The following is a 16156-nucleotide window of genomic DNA, read 5'->3' as shown; positions in this document are numbered from 1 at the left end:
GGAGATGTCACTGCTGTGTTTGAATGTGCCACAGTATGACTTTAAACAGCTCTACTTTACATTTATTCAATCACAGGTGGTTTTAAAACTCAAAAATAGCTAGAAAAACAAACATTCTGACTGTGAGCAGGGTCGCCTCTCCACAGATCTGACCTGTAACTTGGTCTGGTTTGGTCTCCATGAAGACTGAAAGGTTTAATACCATACTGTGAAACACTCCAGACAATAACAAGCAACAACACCTCCATGGAGACAAGCGTTTGACAAACCCTCCACCAGAAAAGTCACATAATGCAGCTTGATGTACATTGAGCACATGTGTGTTTTTGTCCTCTAAAAGTAAAAGTATTCACGTGTAAAGAGGCGTTCCTGTTTTTTTCACACCTTTAGTCTCCATTAGAGCGAGAGATTAGGGTCATTATTTCACCTTCACCTTAAACTCCTCCTCCTCCTCTTCCTCATATTCACGCTATTAATCACGTTTCATGCTACAGTGGGTGACGAATGCGTCTCTGTGGGTAACTAAGCACAAAATATCTGTTTAAAGACCCTTTATTACACTGTTTTTCTGTTTCTGTGTTCTAATGTTGTTTCCTCGTCACAAACAGACCTGGAGTTGTGTTTTGTTTCATTCACACAAGTTGAACACACAAACCCTGCACATTTAGACTTCTCTCAAACCGAAAACACTCTGTTCCACCTCGTGATGTCGTTTTTAAACTCCACACACCTTCATTAGAATCATTTGGATCATTTCAGCCCTGGAACTGCCAACCTCTACACTAAACATGAAAACAACCACTACATGACATCACAAAGTGGAACAGGGCATTTTGAGCTTTGGAGATGTAGATGGACTAATAATCCAGGATTTCTCAAACATGTGTGAATGAAACAAAACACAACTCCAGGTCTGTTTATGAGGAGGTAACAACACGATAAAGAAAAACAAGTTGATGTGTTACAATCAGAAATTTATATTCTAATATTCTGTGTTTAGTCCTGATTTAATCCTGGTTCATCTTTAGTTTAATCCTGGTTTTGCCCTGGTTTAACCTGGTTTAGTTTTGATTTTATTCCTGGTTTAGTTCAGGATCAGTACTGGCTCACTCCTGGTTGCAGTCCCGTGCAGTCCCGTTTAGTCCCTGGTTTAGTCCTGGTTTAGTCTCTGGTTTAGTCCTGGTTTAGTCCCTGGTTTAGTCCTGGTTTTTGGTCCCTGGTTTTAGTCCTGGTTTTCCAGTCCTGGTTTAGTCCTGGTTTAGTCCTGGTTTAGTCCTGGTTTAGTCCTGGTTTAGTCGTTTAGTCCTGGTTTAGTCCTGGTTTAGTCCTGGTTTAGTCCCTGGTTTAGTCCCTGGTTTAGTCCTGGTTTAGTCCCTGGTTTAGTCCTGGTTTAGTCCTGGTTTAGTCCTGGTTTAGTCCTGGTTTAGTCCTGGTTTAGTCCTGGTTTAGTCCTGGTTTAGTCCTGGTTTAGTCCTGGTTTAGTCCCTGGTTTAGTCCTGGTTTAGTCCTGGTTTAGTCCTGGTTTAGTCCCTGGTTTAGTCAGTTTGTAGTTTGTGATTTTACCTTTCTCTCTTTGTAAATGCCGAGCTCTTTCTCTTTGGCGATTTTGGCTTCTTTTTCTGAAAATAAAAAACATTAGTATTACTTATTCTTACAATGAAACAAAATCCATTAAACGTCAGTAATAAACCACACAAACCTCTCTGCTCTTTGAGGTAGTCGGAGTTTTCTGCCATCCACAGCGCCGTTTTGATCTGGATCTCTCTGTCGTTCAGAAGATACTAAAAAATAAGCAAAAATAAACAAGTTTTAATGAGAAAAACACAGCAAAAAATATTAAATAAAGATTGTGATAGCAATATTGACAAAAATGTGCAGTTATTATAGTATTTCTGTTTACTCAGATTTTAAAACTGCAGATAAAAATGTATTAAACTTTTTGATTTAAAGGTTTTTATTGGTAGAGGAAACCATAGCACCCAAATAAATGTACACAGGCACAGCTAGAACATGCAAACTCCACAGAGAAATACATGGAAGAGCATTACATCAGATGCCCTACCCGCACCGCAGTGTTGGGAGTAACGTGTTATAAAAGTAACAAATTACTTTAATCCATTGCTTTGTGCTGTAACGCAGTAATGTTCGGAATTACAGGGAAAAAAGTGGTAATATTTTACTCAGTACAAATGTCAGTAATGCTTTTTTTAAAATCTGGATTGAAGTGGTGGGTTTTTTGTTTTTCTTCATACAAACTCACTAAAATCACCGCGATGTCAGCAGCGGTGAAACGCCGGAGGTGCGCTCGCGTAGACCGTGATCGCGAGCGAAAGGACTGACGCAGAACTCCACACTCCACGGAGCTAAACACAGCTGACACCCGATCGCGCTCGGGGTTCTCTCAGGGGCGGTCCTAGATTCCAAGTTCTAGTCCAAGATTAGTCCTGGTTTAGTCTCAGTTTAGACATGGGTTAGACCTAGTTCAGGCCTGGTTCAGCTCTGGTTTAGTCCTAGTTTAGTCCTGGTTTGGTCCTGGTTCAGTTCATCTGGTTCAATTCTGGTTTACTCCTGGTTCAGACCTGGTTCAGCTCTGGTTTAAGTCCTAGTTTAATCCTGGTTTAGTCCTGGTTTTGTCCTGGTTCAGTCCTGATTCAGTCATGGTTGAGTCCTGGTTCAGCACTGGTTTAGTCCTGGTTTAGTTCTGGTTTAGTTCTGGTTTAGATCTGGTTTAGTTCTGGTTCAGTCTGGTTTAGTTCTGGTTTAGTCTGTTTTCTGGTTTAGTTCTGGTTTAGTGGTTATTCTGGTTTAGTTCTGGTCTGGTTTCTGGTTTAGTTCTGGTTTAGTTTAGTTCTGGTTTATTCTGGTTTAGTTCTGGTTTAGTTCTGGTTTAGTTCTGGTTTAGTTCTGGTTTAGATTTGGTTCAGTTCTGGTTTAGTTCTGGTTCAGTTCTGGTTTAGTTCTGGTTTAGTCCTGGTTTAGTCCATATAAGGCGCAAAAATTCAGCATTTTCACAGTTATTTTGGTGAGAGTAACTTAAAAGTGCTGCAGTAGTCGTGTAATGTCTTAGATTTTAAACACAATAATATTGTAATGTAACTAATTACTTTGAAATGAGAGTAACAAGTCATAAATTACAGTTTTAAAGTCACTTGTCCAACAGAGCCTACCCGTCATAACCAACCACATTACACTTTTCTACATTATTCAGCCAGTTTGGACTATTTTACACAATATCACTCCTTTAAAATAAAAAGTAAGAATGCTATGTTTTGTTGTTTTTATTTTATGATTTGATTTGATTTTATTTTTTCCATCAGGTCCATACCAGTTCTATTTCCTCGTCATCTATTCCACTGAGGTCCAGCTCTCCTCCGTCAGTCTCTGCATCTGTCAAAACAAAATCAAACTAAATTAAACAAACATTATAAACCCAGTGCAGGCTTTTACTGTGAAAGTCTAAACAGGAAGTGAACAGGAATAAACAAACATGAAACAGGAAACAGGAGCTGTCTGAGATTAGAGCGAGAGGACGTCCTCAGAGTCTGAGCAAATACAAACAACTGATCACACACGCAGACTCTCACTGGGATTTACTCCGTCTTATTCAGAAATGGTAAAGGTAATTTAGACTTGGCCACGTGGAAATACACAAATGTTTACCAAAGAACAACCAGGACTAAACCAGGACTAAACCAGAGACTAAACCAGAGACTAAACAGGACTAAACCAGGACTAAAACCAGGACTAAACCAGACTAAACCAGAGACTAAACCAGAGACTAAACCAGGACTAAACCAGAGACTAAACCAGGACTAAACCAGAGACTAAACCAGAGACTAAACCAGGACTAAACCAGGACTAAACCAGACTAAACCAGAGACTAAACCAGGACTAAACCAGAGACTAAACCAGAGACTAAACTAAACAGAGACTAAACCAGACTAAACCAGACTAAACCAGAGACTAAACCAGAGACTAAACCAGAGACTAAACCAGAGACTAAACCAGAGACTAAACCAGAGACTAAACCAGAGACTAAACAGAGACTAAACCAGAGACTAAACCAGAGACTAAACCAGACTAAACAGGACTAACCAGACTAACCAGACTAAACCAGACTAAACCAGACTAAACCAGACTAAACCAGGACTAAACCAGGACTAAACCAGGACTAAACCAGACTAAACCAGACTAAACCAGAGACTAAACCAGGACTAAACCAGAGGACTAAACCAGGACTAAACCAGAGACTAAACCAGACTAAACCAGAGACTAAACCAGGACTAAACCAGGACTAAACCAGAGACTAAACCAGAGACTAACCAGACTAAACCAGACTAAGACTAAGACTAAACCAGACTAAACCAGGACTAAACAGAAACCAGACTAAACCAGGACTAAACCAGGACTAACCAGAGACTAAACCAGAGACTAAACCAGAGACTAAACCAGGACTAAACCAGACTAAACCAGGACTAAACCAGGGACTAAACCAGGACTAAACCAGAGACTAAACCAGGACTAAACCAGGACTAACCAGACTAAACCAGGACTAAACCAGGACTAAACCAGAGACTAAACCAGAGACTAAACCAGGACTAACCAGGACTAAACCAGGGACTAAACCAGACTAAACCAGGACTAAACCAGGACTAAAACAGGACTAAACCAGGATTAAAGCAGGTCTAAACCAGGACTAAACCAGGACTAAACCAGGACTAAACCAGAGACTAAACCAGAGACTAAACCAGAGACTAAACCAGAGACTAAACCAGGACTAAACCAGAACTAAACCAGAGACTAAACCAGGACTAAACCAGGACTAAACCAGAGACTAAACCAGGACTTAAACCAGAGAGACTAAACCAGGACTAAACCAGAACCAGACTAAACCAGAGACTAAACCAGGACTAAACCAGAGACTAAACCAGACTGACTAAACCAGACACTAAACCAGGGACTAAACCGGGACTGAAACCAGGGACTAAAGCAGGGCTAAACCAGGACTAAACCAGGACTAAACGAGGACTGAACCAGGACTGAACCAGGACTGAACCAGGACTAAAGCAGGACTAAAGCAGGACTAAACCAGGGACTAAACCGGGACTGAACCAGGACTGAACCAGGACTTAAACAGGACTAAATCAGGACTAAAGGTACTGAACAAGGACTAAACCAGGACTACAACCAGGACTAAAACAGGTCTAAACTAGGACTAAACCAAGTCTGAAGCAGGTCTCCTAAAGGCATTTCCTGTGTAAAAATCCCCGTGTTGTCAGGTCAGAGATGATGTGATAAACAGCTGTGTTTTGGAGATCCTTTCGTTGTTTTATTGATTTTGTGAAACGAGAAATTGGCGTTTGCCAGAACACCTCAGGCTGAAAAGGAAAAAAAAAATATATAACTTCACATTTTTAAACACTTCACAAAGAAATCCAGCCTGATTTTAATGAGGAGAATTATAATCTGCTCATTTAAATTCAGAGCCAAATCCATTAAAGAGCAGACAAAGAAGAGAATCATTTGGATTTTGTTCATAAGAAATGTGGTGTAGTCATGGTTCAGATTTGGTCTAGTCTTGGTTCAGTCCCTGGTTCAGTCCCTGGTCTAGTCCTGGTCTAGTCCCGGTCTAGTCCCGGTCTAGTCCCGGTCTAGTCCCGGTCTAGTCTGTAGAAAAATATTAATTTGGATTTTGTTAATTAGAAAAGTCCAAATTTGAGGGAAAGTCCAGGAGTGGATAATCTGGTGTAATCCCAGAGGTGTCAGATTACATCAGATTAGATCAGAGACTGGATTAAAATCTGTGCTTTTTAAAGGGGGATTTCCACAGACATCTGCAAAGAACTGTCTGTCTGTGGAAAACCAAAACTAACACACTTCATTTAAATCATTCTCAACCGGGTCTTAACCAGGTCCAAATCAGGTCTCAACCGGGTCTCAACCACGTCTCAACCGAGTCCCAGCCAAGTCTTAATGAAGTCTCAACCGGGTCTAAACCACATCTCAACTGGGTCTCAACCAGGTCTCAACCACGTCTCAACCACATGTAATAACAGGTTTAAAAACAGAACTGAAACCATTTTGAACCAGGACTCAGTTAACAAGGTCTGGACCAGGTCTCAACCAGGACTGAAGTGGGACTAAAGCAAGATTAGGGCGGGACTAAAGTGGGACTAAAACTAGGACTGAACCAGACTCAGCCTGATCTAATCAAGGTCTACAGCAGGTCTCAACAAGGACTAAATCAGAATCAAACCAGGACTAGAGCAAGATTAAAGCAGGACTAAGGTAGGACTAAACTAGGACTGAATCAAGACTGAACCAAGACATAACCACAACTGAACCAGGACTACAAGATCTAAACTTGGACTGAACCAGGACTAAAACAGGTCTAGACCAGGTCTATGAAATCAGAGCCAGGTCTGGGTTAGTCCTGTTAGTCTTATAGTTAAACATCTACTTAAAAGTCAACTTAAAACTCTGTCCATTTAAACAAAAGCTTCTTAATCTGATGAGTGTGTCCAGTTCACGCCCCGTTACCAGCGGCTTTTCCCTCTGAAACTCTACACCGTCTCACTACAAAGACTCGTTTACAAAAGGTGAATCTTCAGAGAGGAGAGACAGAGCTAAACCAGGTCACAAAGACAAAAAGAGGAGGATTAAACGAGGGTATTTAAAAAAAAAGAAGAGAGGGACAGGAGACAGGTGAGACAAAAACAGGGACAGGGAGAGGCAGATCACACGGAGAAATATCTGATGAACTAGAAAATAAACAGCAAGAAAGTAACGGGGGAACAGTTTTAGGGAAAAAAGAACTGTGGGTTGCAATTTTTCTAACACCTATTCCACTCCTGGGCCTTTCTGTGTGGAGCCTGCATGTTCTTCTTTTGTCTGGCTGGGTTTTCTGAGATTTTCTACATCAACCCATTTTCAAATCTTCCAGCTGAGGTAGTCCTGAGTAGGGCTGGGCGATATGGAGCAAAAAATATATCTGGATATATTTAGCTATATCTCGATATACGATATATATCTCGATATCTGTACAGGAAAAATAACCCCCCAAATCCACTGTACAAACAAATTCCACAGTGTTCATTTAGGAACAAAGTGCTTCTGTGACATTAATAAAAACATCTCTGTATACAAAAATAATACATATTGCCTTCTTTTCATTTAAAATTAAATTAAAACAACTCAGCTCAAGTTCATGTTTGCATTAACTCTGTTAACCATATGATAATCATAACCATGAGCTCCTTTAGCACAGGAAGTTTGGGAGGTTCCTTATATTAATAGATCCATGTTCCTCACCAGCTGTAAGGAGCTCTGAGGTATCCCACAATCCACTACACAGATCAAACCCAACATTGTATAAATTACACTTCAGCAGATTATGAATTTAAATCTTCTGCAGAAATAAAATTTACATGAATAAACTTTACAACACATAAAGCTTTACTATAGAGTCACATCAGCCCGTTTCAGATTATAATGTGTTTAATGCAACTTTGCAAACATTTGTTTAGGTTTTACAGAAACTAAACTTAAAACTGCATGGCTAATTTGCATAAACTGTAGCACTGGAAAAAACAAAAAAAAACAAAAACAGTTTGCTTCTTGTGTCGCTGATGCAGTTCAGCTTCTGTTGGACTAAAGGACACGACTCAGTGGAATATAGGTGTTCTCTTCATGGATCTATTGGTCTCTCTGTGACAGAGGACGTGCTACTGTTGGCCTTGTCTGTAAACAGTGGAAAAGGCACATGGTGCTACTAACTTAGACACGTACTAACAGTAGACACGTGTCTGCTGTTCGTCCAACACCTTAAAATCAAAGTATCTCCGTATAATGGAGCCAGTTGTCCTTTTTTGAGACGAGTTCTGTATTCTCCAGGCTGGTTTTGGGCAGCACCGTGTTGAATGAGACACACAAGAGGGGAGCATGAGAGAGGAGGGGGAAAAAAAGTGAGGAGGTGGAGGTGCGCGGGGACGAGTACAGAGACGGCAATAAGCGAAGGGGCGAAATCAGAATATATAAGCATAATATCAATATATATACGATATGTAAAAATCCAAATCAAGTTTAAAAAAATATCTCGATATATTTTAAATATCGAGATATCGCCCACCCCTCGTCCTAGGTCAAGATCTGGAGATGGTCCCACTGCTCCTGACAGGTTTAACCAGAGACACCGAGAAATGGGTCAAATACAGAAGATAAGGTTCCCTCTGGTACAATAAACCTAACCTTAATTTGAGATTTGGGTTTTAAAATCAGAGTTAAGATCACAGGCTGCATTTTAAACCCCGGCTTCAAACATCTGAGAGAAATCTGTGTAAAAGCTGTAGACCCTGTGTTACGTCCCCTTTGCTAGGGGAGAAAGGGAAGTAACAAAAAACCAGGATGTTAAAGGTTTAACTAAAAATTGTGCATTTATTATTTACAGTGTAAGGGAAGACAAACAAAAAACAGGCAATTAAGGTGAAAAATAAATAGGAGTTAAACAAAATAATCTAATAAACTAAAAAGCCCTAACTAAATACAAGGTACCGAATCTAACTCAAGGTTTACTGCGAACAAAAAAAGCAAAGGTGTCTCAACGAACTAAACAAGGCAATAGCCGGCAATATAACAAAATGAGACAACCCAAACAGCAAACAAAAGTGGCGAGCTGGCCGCAGTGATCCAGCCACCCCGAGCAGGCGAATGATGGTCCCTTTTCAATCCCCCGCTATCACAGGTGTCATCCGCGGATTGGTGGAAGCGCAGGGATGAACGGCCAATCCCTGACGCACTGCGACGCTAGCCTCCGCCCCGCGTCGGGTACTCCCGCGCATCCGGGTCCAGGGCTCGCGGACCGGGAGCATCATGCGCAGACAAAAGCAATTAAAGAAGAACGGGAGCACTTTAAACAAATATCAAAGGGCCAAGGCCCGTAACACCCTGTAGTTTAACTTCACCGTTTTTTGGTCGAAATGGTGAAGTTTGTATTCGTTTTGGCCTTTCGTCCACACGGAGTGGGCGTTTTGAGTGGGCGAAAACGTCAATTTTTTTTTCAGCCCGTAAAAGAAAAATCTAGGAGCGTTGTCGAGTGGACGTAGCCTAAATCTCTATAAACATGTTCTGAATGAGACCAAAGATAACGCTGGTCCAGAATACACACTTCTACTACTACTTAGCTTCTTAACATGTTCAACTTTACAAAGATGTGAGTCTGGTCACCTGTGAATCTCTGAGTTTTCAGAATCAGGGACATACACGGTCCACCCGTATACAAAATAATATAAAGAAAAGGGGTTGAAAAACACGTCGGATTTCTTCAGAATGACGGAAGAGAAATGTGATTTTGTTTGTAAATGACAGACAACCAATGAGCTCCTTCTTTTCACATGAGTCACTGAAATCAACAAATCTGATTGGACAATCACGTTCGGTTGGACTAGAGACAGACAAGAACAGAGATGTAGGGAGAGACAGACGATGGAAAGAAAGAGGAAGAAAAGAGTGATTTAAAGTAAGAGAAAAGAAGATTAGATTTAGATTTTTTTAGGTTTATTGTCATTGTACGAAATACAACAAAACTTCGACAGAGCAAATCTGTAGCAGCAAAAATTAATAAATATAGACACATTCTCACATCCATAACAATAAAATCATAAAAACAAAGTAGAGAGGGAAGAGAAGAGAAAAAAGAGGGTGAGAAAAAGAGAAAGGAATAAGAGAAAGGAAAGACAGAGATACCAATTTGTATTAAAAAATGCAGAAAGATCGGATCGAAGATTGGATGAGTTTTTAAGATATAAGATATAAAAACACAATAATTATAAACCGAGTTGCATTGATTAAAAAACTGAAACTACAATTTTAGACAATTTTAGAAACAAGTGCAGAGAGAGAGAGAGAGAGAGTCCTGATTTAGACCTGTCTCCATTCTGTCCGTGAGAAAAGCTGATTGTTGAGGAAAAGCAGACGAGAGAGAGAGTGACCACTGCACCCCCGTCACCTTTGACCTCTGACCTCCAGGACTGTGGAGAGAGGGAGGGAGAGAGAGTTCCAGAGATTTAGAATTTTAAATACGGCTGAATTTCTCACTTTGTATTTTTTAACTCTGACAAAACATGTTTGAATGGTTTTTATTCTGAATTTATAGTTGCTGAAATTTTAAGTGCACATTTTCAGTATGTTTCAAATTCAAAATAGAGATTTCACTTTTTAAATATTCAGCGCAGATATTTTCAAGCCCTCAAATTCAACAGTCAAAATTCACAGGGAAAAAATTGGTAAAGAAAATCCAAGATGTCAAGGCAGAAGCAATCGATCACGTGTGAGTGAAGAGGACAGAGGCTGTTTCCTATTGGTCGTTCTCATCTGTGGGCGGGGCTTACGCTTAAGAAATAAAAGAGATGAGGTTTTGATGAGGTGAATTTTGACCTGTTTGTTACTAAGGCTGCGTTCAGACTGCAGCCTGAAGTGACCCAAATCCAATTTTTTGGCCTCTATGTTTCTGTATCTGATCTTTTAATGACAGATCCGATTTTTTCAAATGTGACCCAGGACACTTGGATATGTGCTCCTGAAACCGATACATATCTGATCTTTTGACATGCAACTTCAGTCTGAACGGCCAAAGTGCATTCATCCGACCTACACGTTATCAACAAGACACAAACGTCACTATTCTGCGCTGAAGTAGGTGAAAATTGTTAATGAACTCCGTGTCACTGAAGTGAAGCACATCACCAATCACCACTCTTGGCTCCGTCTCCACATCCACACGTTCCTTTCAACGGATGTCGCTGTCACTGCCCCATAAAACACCACGGCCAAAAACCTCGTCCTTCTCCTTCTCAATCTCCTCCTTAAAACAAGTAAGTTGTTCATGTTCTGGCTCCGGTACGAGAGGAACTTTAAAATCTCCAGGTGCTCAATGCTGCGTCCATGTTTGGACAACTTCAGTAAACACAGAGACGCTCGCTACAGTTGACGTCGTCGTGTCTCCAGTGTCACATGTGGGACACTTTTGGGCTGTTTAATGTTCACACTGGAGTCACATACAAGTCACATTTAATTGGAAATGTGAACAACCTCACAAAAACATCGGATTTCACAAAAAAATCGGAATTGAGCGTTAAGCCCTGCAGTCTGAACATAAGTTAGGTTGGATCACTTTGGATTGATTGCTTCTGCCTTAGAATGTTGGATCTTTGCCGCAATTTTTTTTCACTCCGAATTTTACACTATGAATTTGAGGGCTTGAAAATATTTGTGCTGAATATTTAAAAGGTGATGTTTTTATACGGAATGTTACACACTTAACATTTCATTACAATTCTGAATGTTTTTTTCAGCTTTAAAAAATTCAAAGTGAGAAATTCAAAATCTGATGAAACAAATTTCCATAGAAGAGGGAGAGTGAGGTAAGGAGAATGAGGGAGAGAAAGGGATAGAGAGACTGAGTGAAAGAGAGTTAGGGGGGAGGGAGAGGAGAGAGAGAAGAGAGAGAAAGAGGAGGGGTGGTCTGACAAACACCTGCCCCCCACACACTGAGCTGTTGCAGACCACACAAACACCTGCTCCAACACACCCCAGAGCGGAGACCGGACCTGATGCGTCAGATGCCCTCCCCCCTGCGTCTCCATGGGGGTGTCATTGTGTGTAAAAGCTGCTCAACCTGTAGTTTAGGCTCTACAAACATGTTCTGAAACACATGGGGTCCTTGGATTATTTTCAGATTTCAGTCTTCTCTAATCTAATTGTACAGCTCAATTAATTGCGACTCCTCCACTCCCACTGAGACGCCGGCCCCTCCCAGCCTGACCCGCTCGCTCTCCCACGCATAAGTCACATCACCGCCTGCCCCTGGGAATCTAACCCCCAACTGCTGACCTCCTACACAGCTCTGAGACACCGAGTAAGACCTGGTTTAGCCCCTTGTTTTCCGTACTCTGTTAAAACATTACGCAGGATTACAGGAGCCTTTCCAAACTCCCTCCCTGTTTTTGTCTCCTCTCTCAATCCATTTCCCTCTCCTTTCATCTCAGTCTTTCTCTCTCCTAACACCTGTAAACCATCACGCCATCGCACCATCAGTACGTCTCCTCTGCTCCTCTCTAACCAGGTTTAAATCGACCTCGCAGCAGAAGGAAGGAAGGCTCATCTCCAAACACAATCTGATCTCACACTTACAGGAAATGACAAAGACGTTGGACCAGAGCAGTATCCCACATCAACCAAAAACATCCAAATCCTCCAGCTAATGTAATCCTGACCAAGATCCTAACCAGAGCTGGAGAAGAATGAAACAAAACAACTCCAGGGATGTTTTTGAGGAGGAAAACGCATTAAAACAGCTGAAAATGCTTATGACAGGTTCTTATGATTCTCAAATTTCTCCTCAGTTTGGTGGGATAATACCTGTAGTAAATATAAATTATAGTTTTACACCCATTGAGAAGCAGTCTGTGAAGAAAAGTTGAAAAATACCGTATATTCCACTCTATTAGGCACTCTGGATTAGAAGGCGCACTGTCATTAAATGGTCTATTTTCAAACTTTTTTCACAAATAAACCGCACCAGACTTTAAAGGAAACCTAACAGTGTGATGGGTGAGTGGTTTTGTTTGTTTGTTCGTTCACGGTGACTCTGGGCTTTGTTCAGTTGTGGCGTGTAGGGAGGGTGTGTCTGGGACCAACGGATTGTCGGTGTGTTCGCAGTGACTCAGTTGTTCAGTTGCGTCTCGAAGTGGTTTAGTAACCACCGGTGTTAATGTATTGTCTTGAAAAAGGAAAGGGGGGCAGATAACATAAAATTTTTTCTTCTTTCTGCTCCTTTCATTCATTTGTTGTGTGTCTGATGTTGTGACACTGTCGATCTCTTTTTATGCTTTATGAAATATATAAATAAATAAATAAAAATAAAAAAATAAGTGGCACATTGCACTCACTTTTTCGGTTCGTTCCTCCGTTCCGTTCCTCGTTGGTGTGGAGTGATGAGTGTGTCTGTGGGTGTGTTTGGCTGTGCGGTCGCTGTCTGCTCCGTGTGTGTTTGTGTGTTCTGCAGGTGGTGCAGCTTTGTAGTTTACTGAAGTCGTGCTGGGACACCTGAGTGGATTCGTTATAGGGCGCTCTGGATTGTGGGGCGCGCAGTCGTTTTTTGATGCGGTTAGAGGCTTAAGAGCGTGACTAGTAGCCCTGAAAATACGGTATGTTGAAAATTATGGATTAAGACCCAGTTTACACAGAAACAAATCCGCGTATCAGCGTACCACTGTATCGGAAATGCCCAGACCAGTTGTTTCTGTGACCGCAATCCTTCCCTATCCACACAGCTTTGAGCATATTTGTTTACGTTTTACAGAAACAACACTTAAAGCTGCATGGCTCATTTGATAAAGTAAGCATTAAAAAAAAAAACAGCTCATGATTGTGCGCTGATGCAGTTCAGCTTCTGTTGGACTAAAGGACATGACTCAGTGGAATATGAGTGTTCTCTCTGTGACAGAGGGGTGTTCTGCTGATGGTGAGTCTGTTCTGTGTTTCTGTCGTGTTGGAGATGGTTCATGTGAAACTTTTCAGAGATTATACGTCTGCAGGTCGTACACACAGACACACGTTTATATGAATGGACAGATATTCTAGTCTCTTAGTGTTTTGGCGGTGAATTACTTTGCGGTGCATAGACCTACATCAGTGTATCAGTGTTTTCAGGCGTCCACACAGTCAAGGATCAGATCTGTACAAACATGAATTCGTGGGAGCTGGAGGCACCAGATCATTTTGTCTCTGGATCCATTTTCAATTGGATTAGTGTGAACGAACACTGCACCCACAACGAAAACGACACGAATACGTACTAGTGTGGACGAGGCCTTAGAGAGTTCTGTTTCCATTTTGATGACGTCACACTGGGAGAATTCTCAAATGTTTTGTCACAATTTTCACATGAGAAACACATTTATCTGATATTTTGAACATTATTTCAACAAAATAAAGGTGTTTTCTTCTATTTTTATTTGTCAAATAAAACTGTTTTGGCTTACTGTATATCAAAGTTATGGAATTTCCTAACGCTATGTCACGATTTCCAAAGATGAAGTACAATTTGAAACTTACAAATTGACCAAACTGTGAAAAAAATATTAACATTTCATCTTAAATCTTAAATATAATTATCTTAGCTGTGTTTTGGACAAATGAGTGGTCCAAATTGTCTTAGGCACTTTAAAGCTCACAAGAGTCAGGTTTGTGTAATATAGGAGCTTTAAAATTGCATTGTGTAATTTTTCTGGTGGTGCCACTTGCTTGTCATCATGGAGGTGTTTTTATTTTGTCTTGAACTTTATGCAGTGCAACTATTTATTAGTAAAAAACAATAACTTAAAACATGCATGTGTGTTGTCAGCAGGATTGCCTCTACATAGCTCTGACCTTTAAACCTATAAAATGACCAAAATGCTGAGCCAGATAGTTTCCCACAGTCATCAAAAACATGCTAATCCTCCAGCTAATATAGTCCTGACCAGGATCCTAACCAGATCTGGGGAGGAGGCCAGCTCGGGCAGATGTGACTCTTTGTCTCAGAGTTGTCGCTGTGAGTTTGCTGTTGTGGACTTGTGTGTTTCTATGAGACATGCTTAATTTGTCCTAACAATCTAATTTAAACAAATAACGAATTATTTTGTATTTACGATCAACCAGCAAAATGTAAATTTCCCAGAGTTTTCCGCAGTCATTTCCTCTGGTTTGAGGTCTGTCATCAGCGTCTGCCCTCAGTCTCATCTGCTCTACTCTTCCACATGTTCCCACTGTACACTGGCCCTCTGCAACTGCACTTAGTCCTGGGTTAGTCATGCTTCAGTCCTGATTTAAGTACCTGGTTTACTCCTGATTTAGAAGCTGGTTTAGTCTTTGGTTTGTCCCTGGTTCAGTCCTGGTTCAGTTGAAGGTTTAGTCCTGGTTCAGTCCCTGGTTCAGTCTCTGGTTCAGTCTCTGGTTCAGTCTCTGGTTCAGTCTCTGGTTCAGTCCCTGGTTCAGTCCTGGTTCAGTCCCTGGTTCAGTCCCTGGTTTAGTCCCTGTTTTAGTCCTGGTTCAGTCCCTGGTTCAGTCCCTGGTTCAGTCCCTGGTTCAGTCCCTGGTTCAGTCCCTGGTTCAGTCCCTGGTTCAGTCCCTGGTTTAGTCCCTGGTTTAGTCCCTGGTTCAGTCCCTGGTTCAGTCCCTTGTTTAGTCCTTGGTTTAGTCTCTGGTTCAGTCCCTGGTTCAGTCCTAGTTTAGTCTCTGGTTTAGTCTCTGGTTTAGTCCCTGCTTCAGTTCAGGTCTAGCCCTGGTTTGCCCCCCTCACCCTCCTCTCTCTCCCTCCTCTCTCTCCCTCCTCCCCCCGTCCTCCCATCTCTCCCTCCTCTCTCTCCCTCCTCCCCCCCGTTCAGAGCAGGTGGTCCTGTGGTGCTGCTCTGAACAGCAGTTAGTCAGTGGATTAACAGCGTCATCCGTATGGAACAGTTTTAATATTTAAAGACTAACACACATTTTACGAGTCTGAGTCGACAATAAAAAATAAAATATTTATCAAACAGGTGCAAGATTTACTGCGACCAAAGCACTTTACACTGAGCATTCAGGTCAGGAGGGAGAGAGGGGGGTAGACACGGGGCAGAGAGGAGGGGTCGATACAGGGGTCAAATGGGGGGTGATGGGGTGGAGGACACTACAGACATGTCAACCATTTTATTACAGTACAAATGTTCTTTACTGCAGCAATGGGGATGTAACAATAATTAAAATATCATAATATCGTGTCGTTAGAAGTCTCACAATAACACTGGGGACCGTCACAGTATATAGGAACTACATAGACCATGATCCTTTGTTCCATTTCAGCAAAAACAGCATGAAGAAATTATATTATTAAGCACTTTTAAATGTAGTTCTTCAGGTTATGACAGAACCAAACGACTGTCGAGGCATTTTAAGAGGAAAAAGTCACATAGTCACAGTTTTTTTTAGCCTCCACAAAAGATCGCAATCATCGTACTGTGAGATGCATACCGTAAAAATATTGTACTGAGGGATTTGGATATCGTTACATCCCTATAGAGCAATAAATACTTCTCTCTCCAGGCCAAATAAGAGTCAGGTCTGTGGAGATGCAAGCCTGCTCAGA

General features: G+C 41.4%; 1 protein-coding gene across 1 annotated transcript in view; it reads right to left on the bottom strand.

Moving 5' to 3' along the window:
• brf1a (BRF1 RNA polymerase III transcription initiation factor subunit a) overlaps positions 1–16156 on the bottom strand; it is a 113216-nt gene that overhangs the window by 51720 nt on the left and 45340 nt on the right. Inside the window, exons 13-15 of the mRNA XM_055158579.1 lie at positions 3326–3387; positions 1700–1781; positions 1564–1619 (exon numbers count right to left, since the gene is read on the bottom strand). Coding sequence (XP_055014554.1) covers positions 1564–1619; positions 1700–1781; positions 3326–3387 — 200 coding nt within the window. The remainder of the gene's footprint in view (positions 1–1563; positions 1620–1699; positions 1782–3325; positions 3388–16156) is intronic.

The sequence above is a fragment of the Boleophthalmus pectinirostris genome, unplaced genomic scaffold, assembly GCF_026225935.1.
Source record: "Boleophthalmus pectinirostris isolate CB_2022bp ecotype Guang Dong unplaced genomic scaffold, ASM2622593v1 HiC_scaffold_10, whole genome shotgun sequence".
Taxonomy (NCBI): Eukaryota; Metazoa; Chordata; class Actinopteri; order Gobiiformes; family Gobiidae; genus Boleophthalmus; species Boleophthalmus pectinirostris.
Note: the sequence above shows the minus strand (reverse complement) of the source record. Positions and strands in the feature narration are given on the sequence as shown.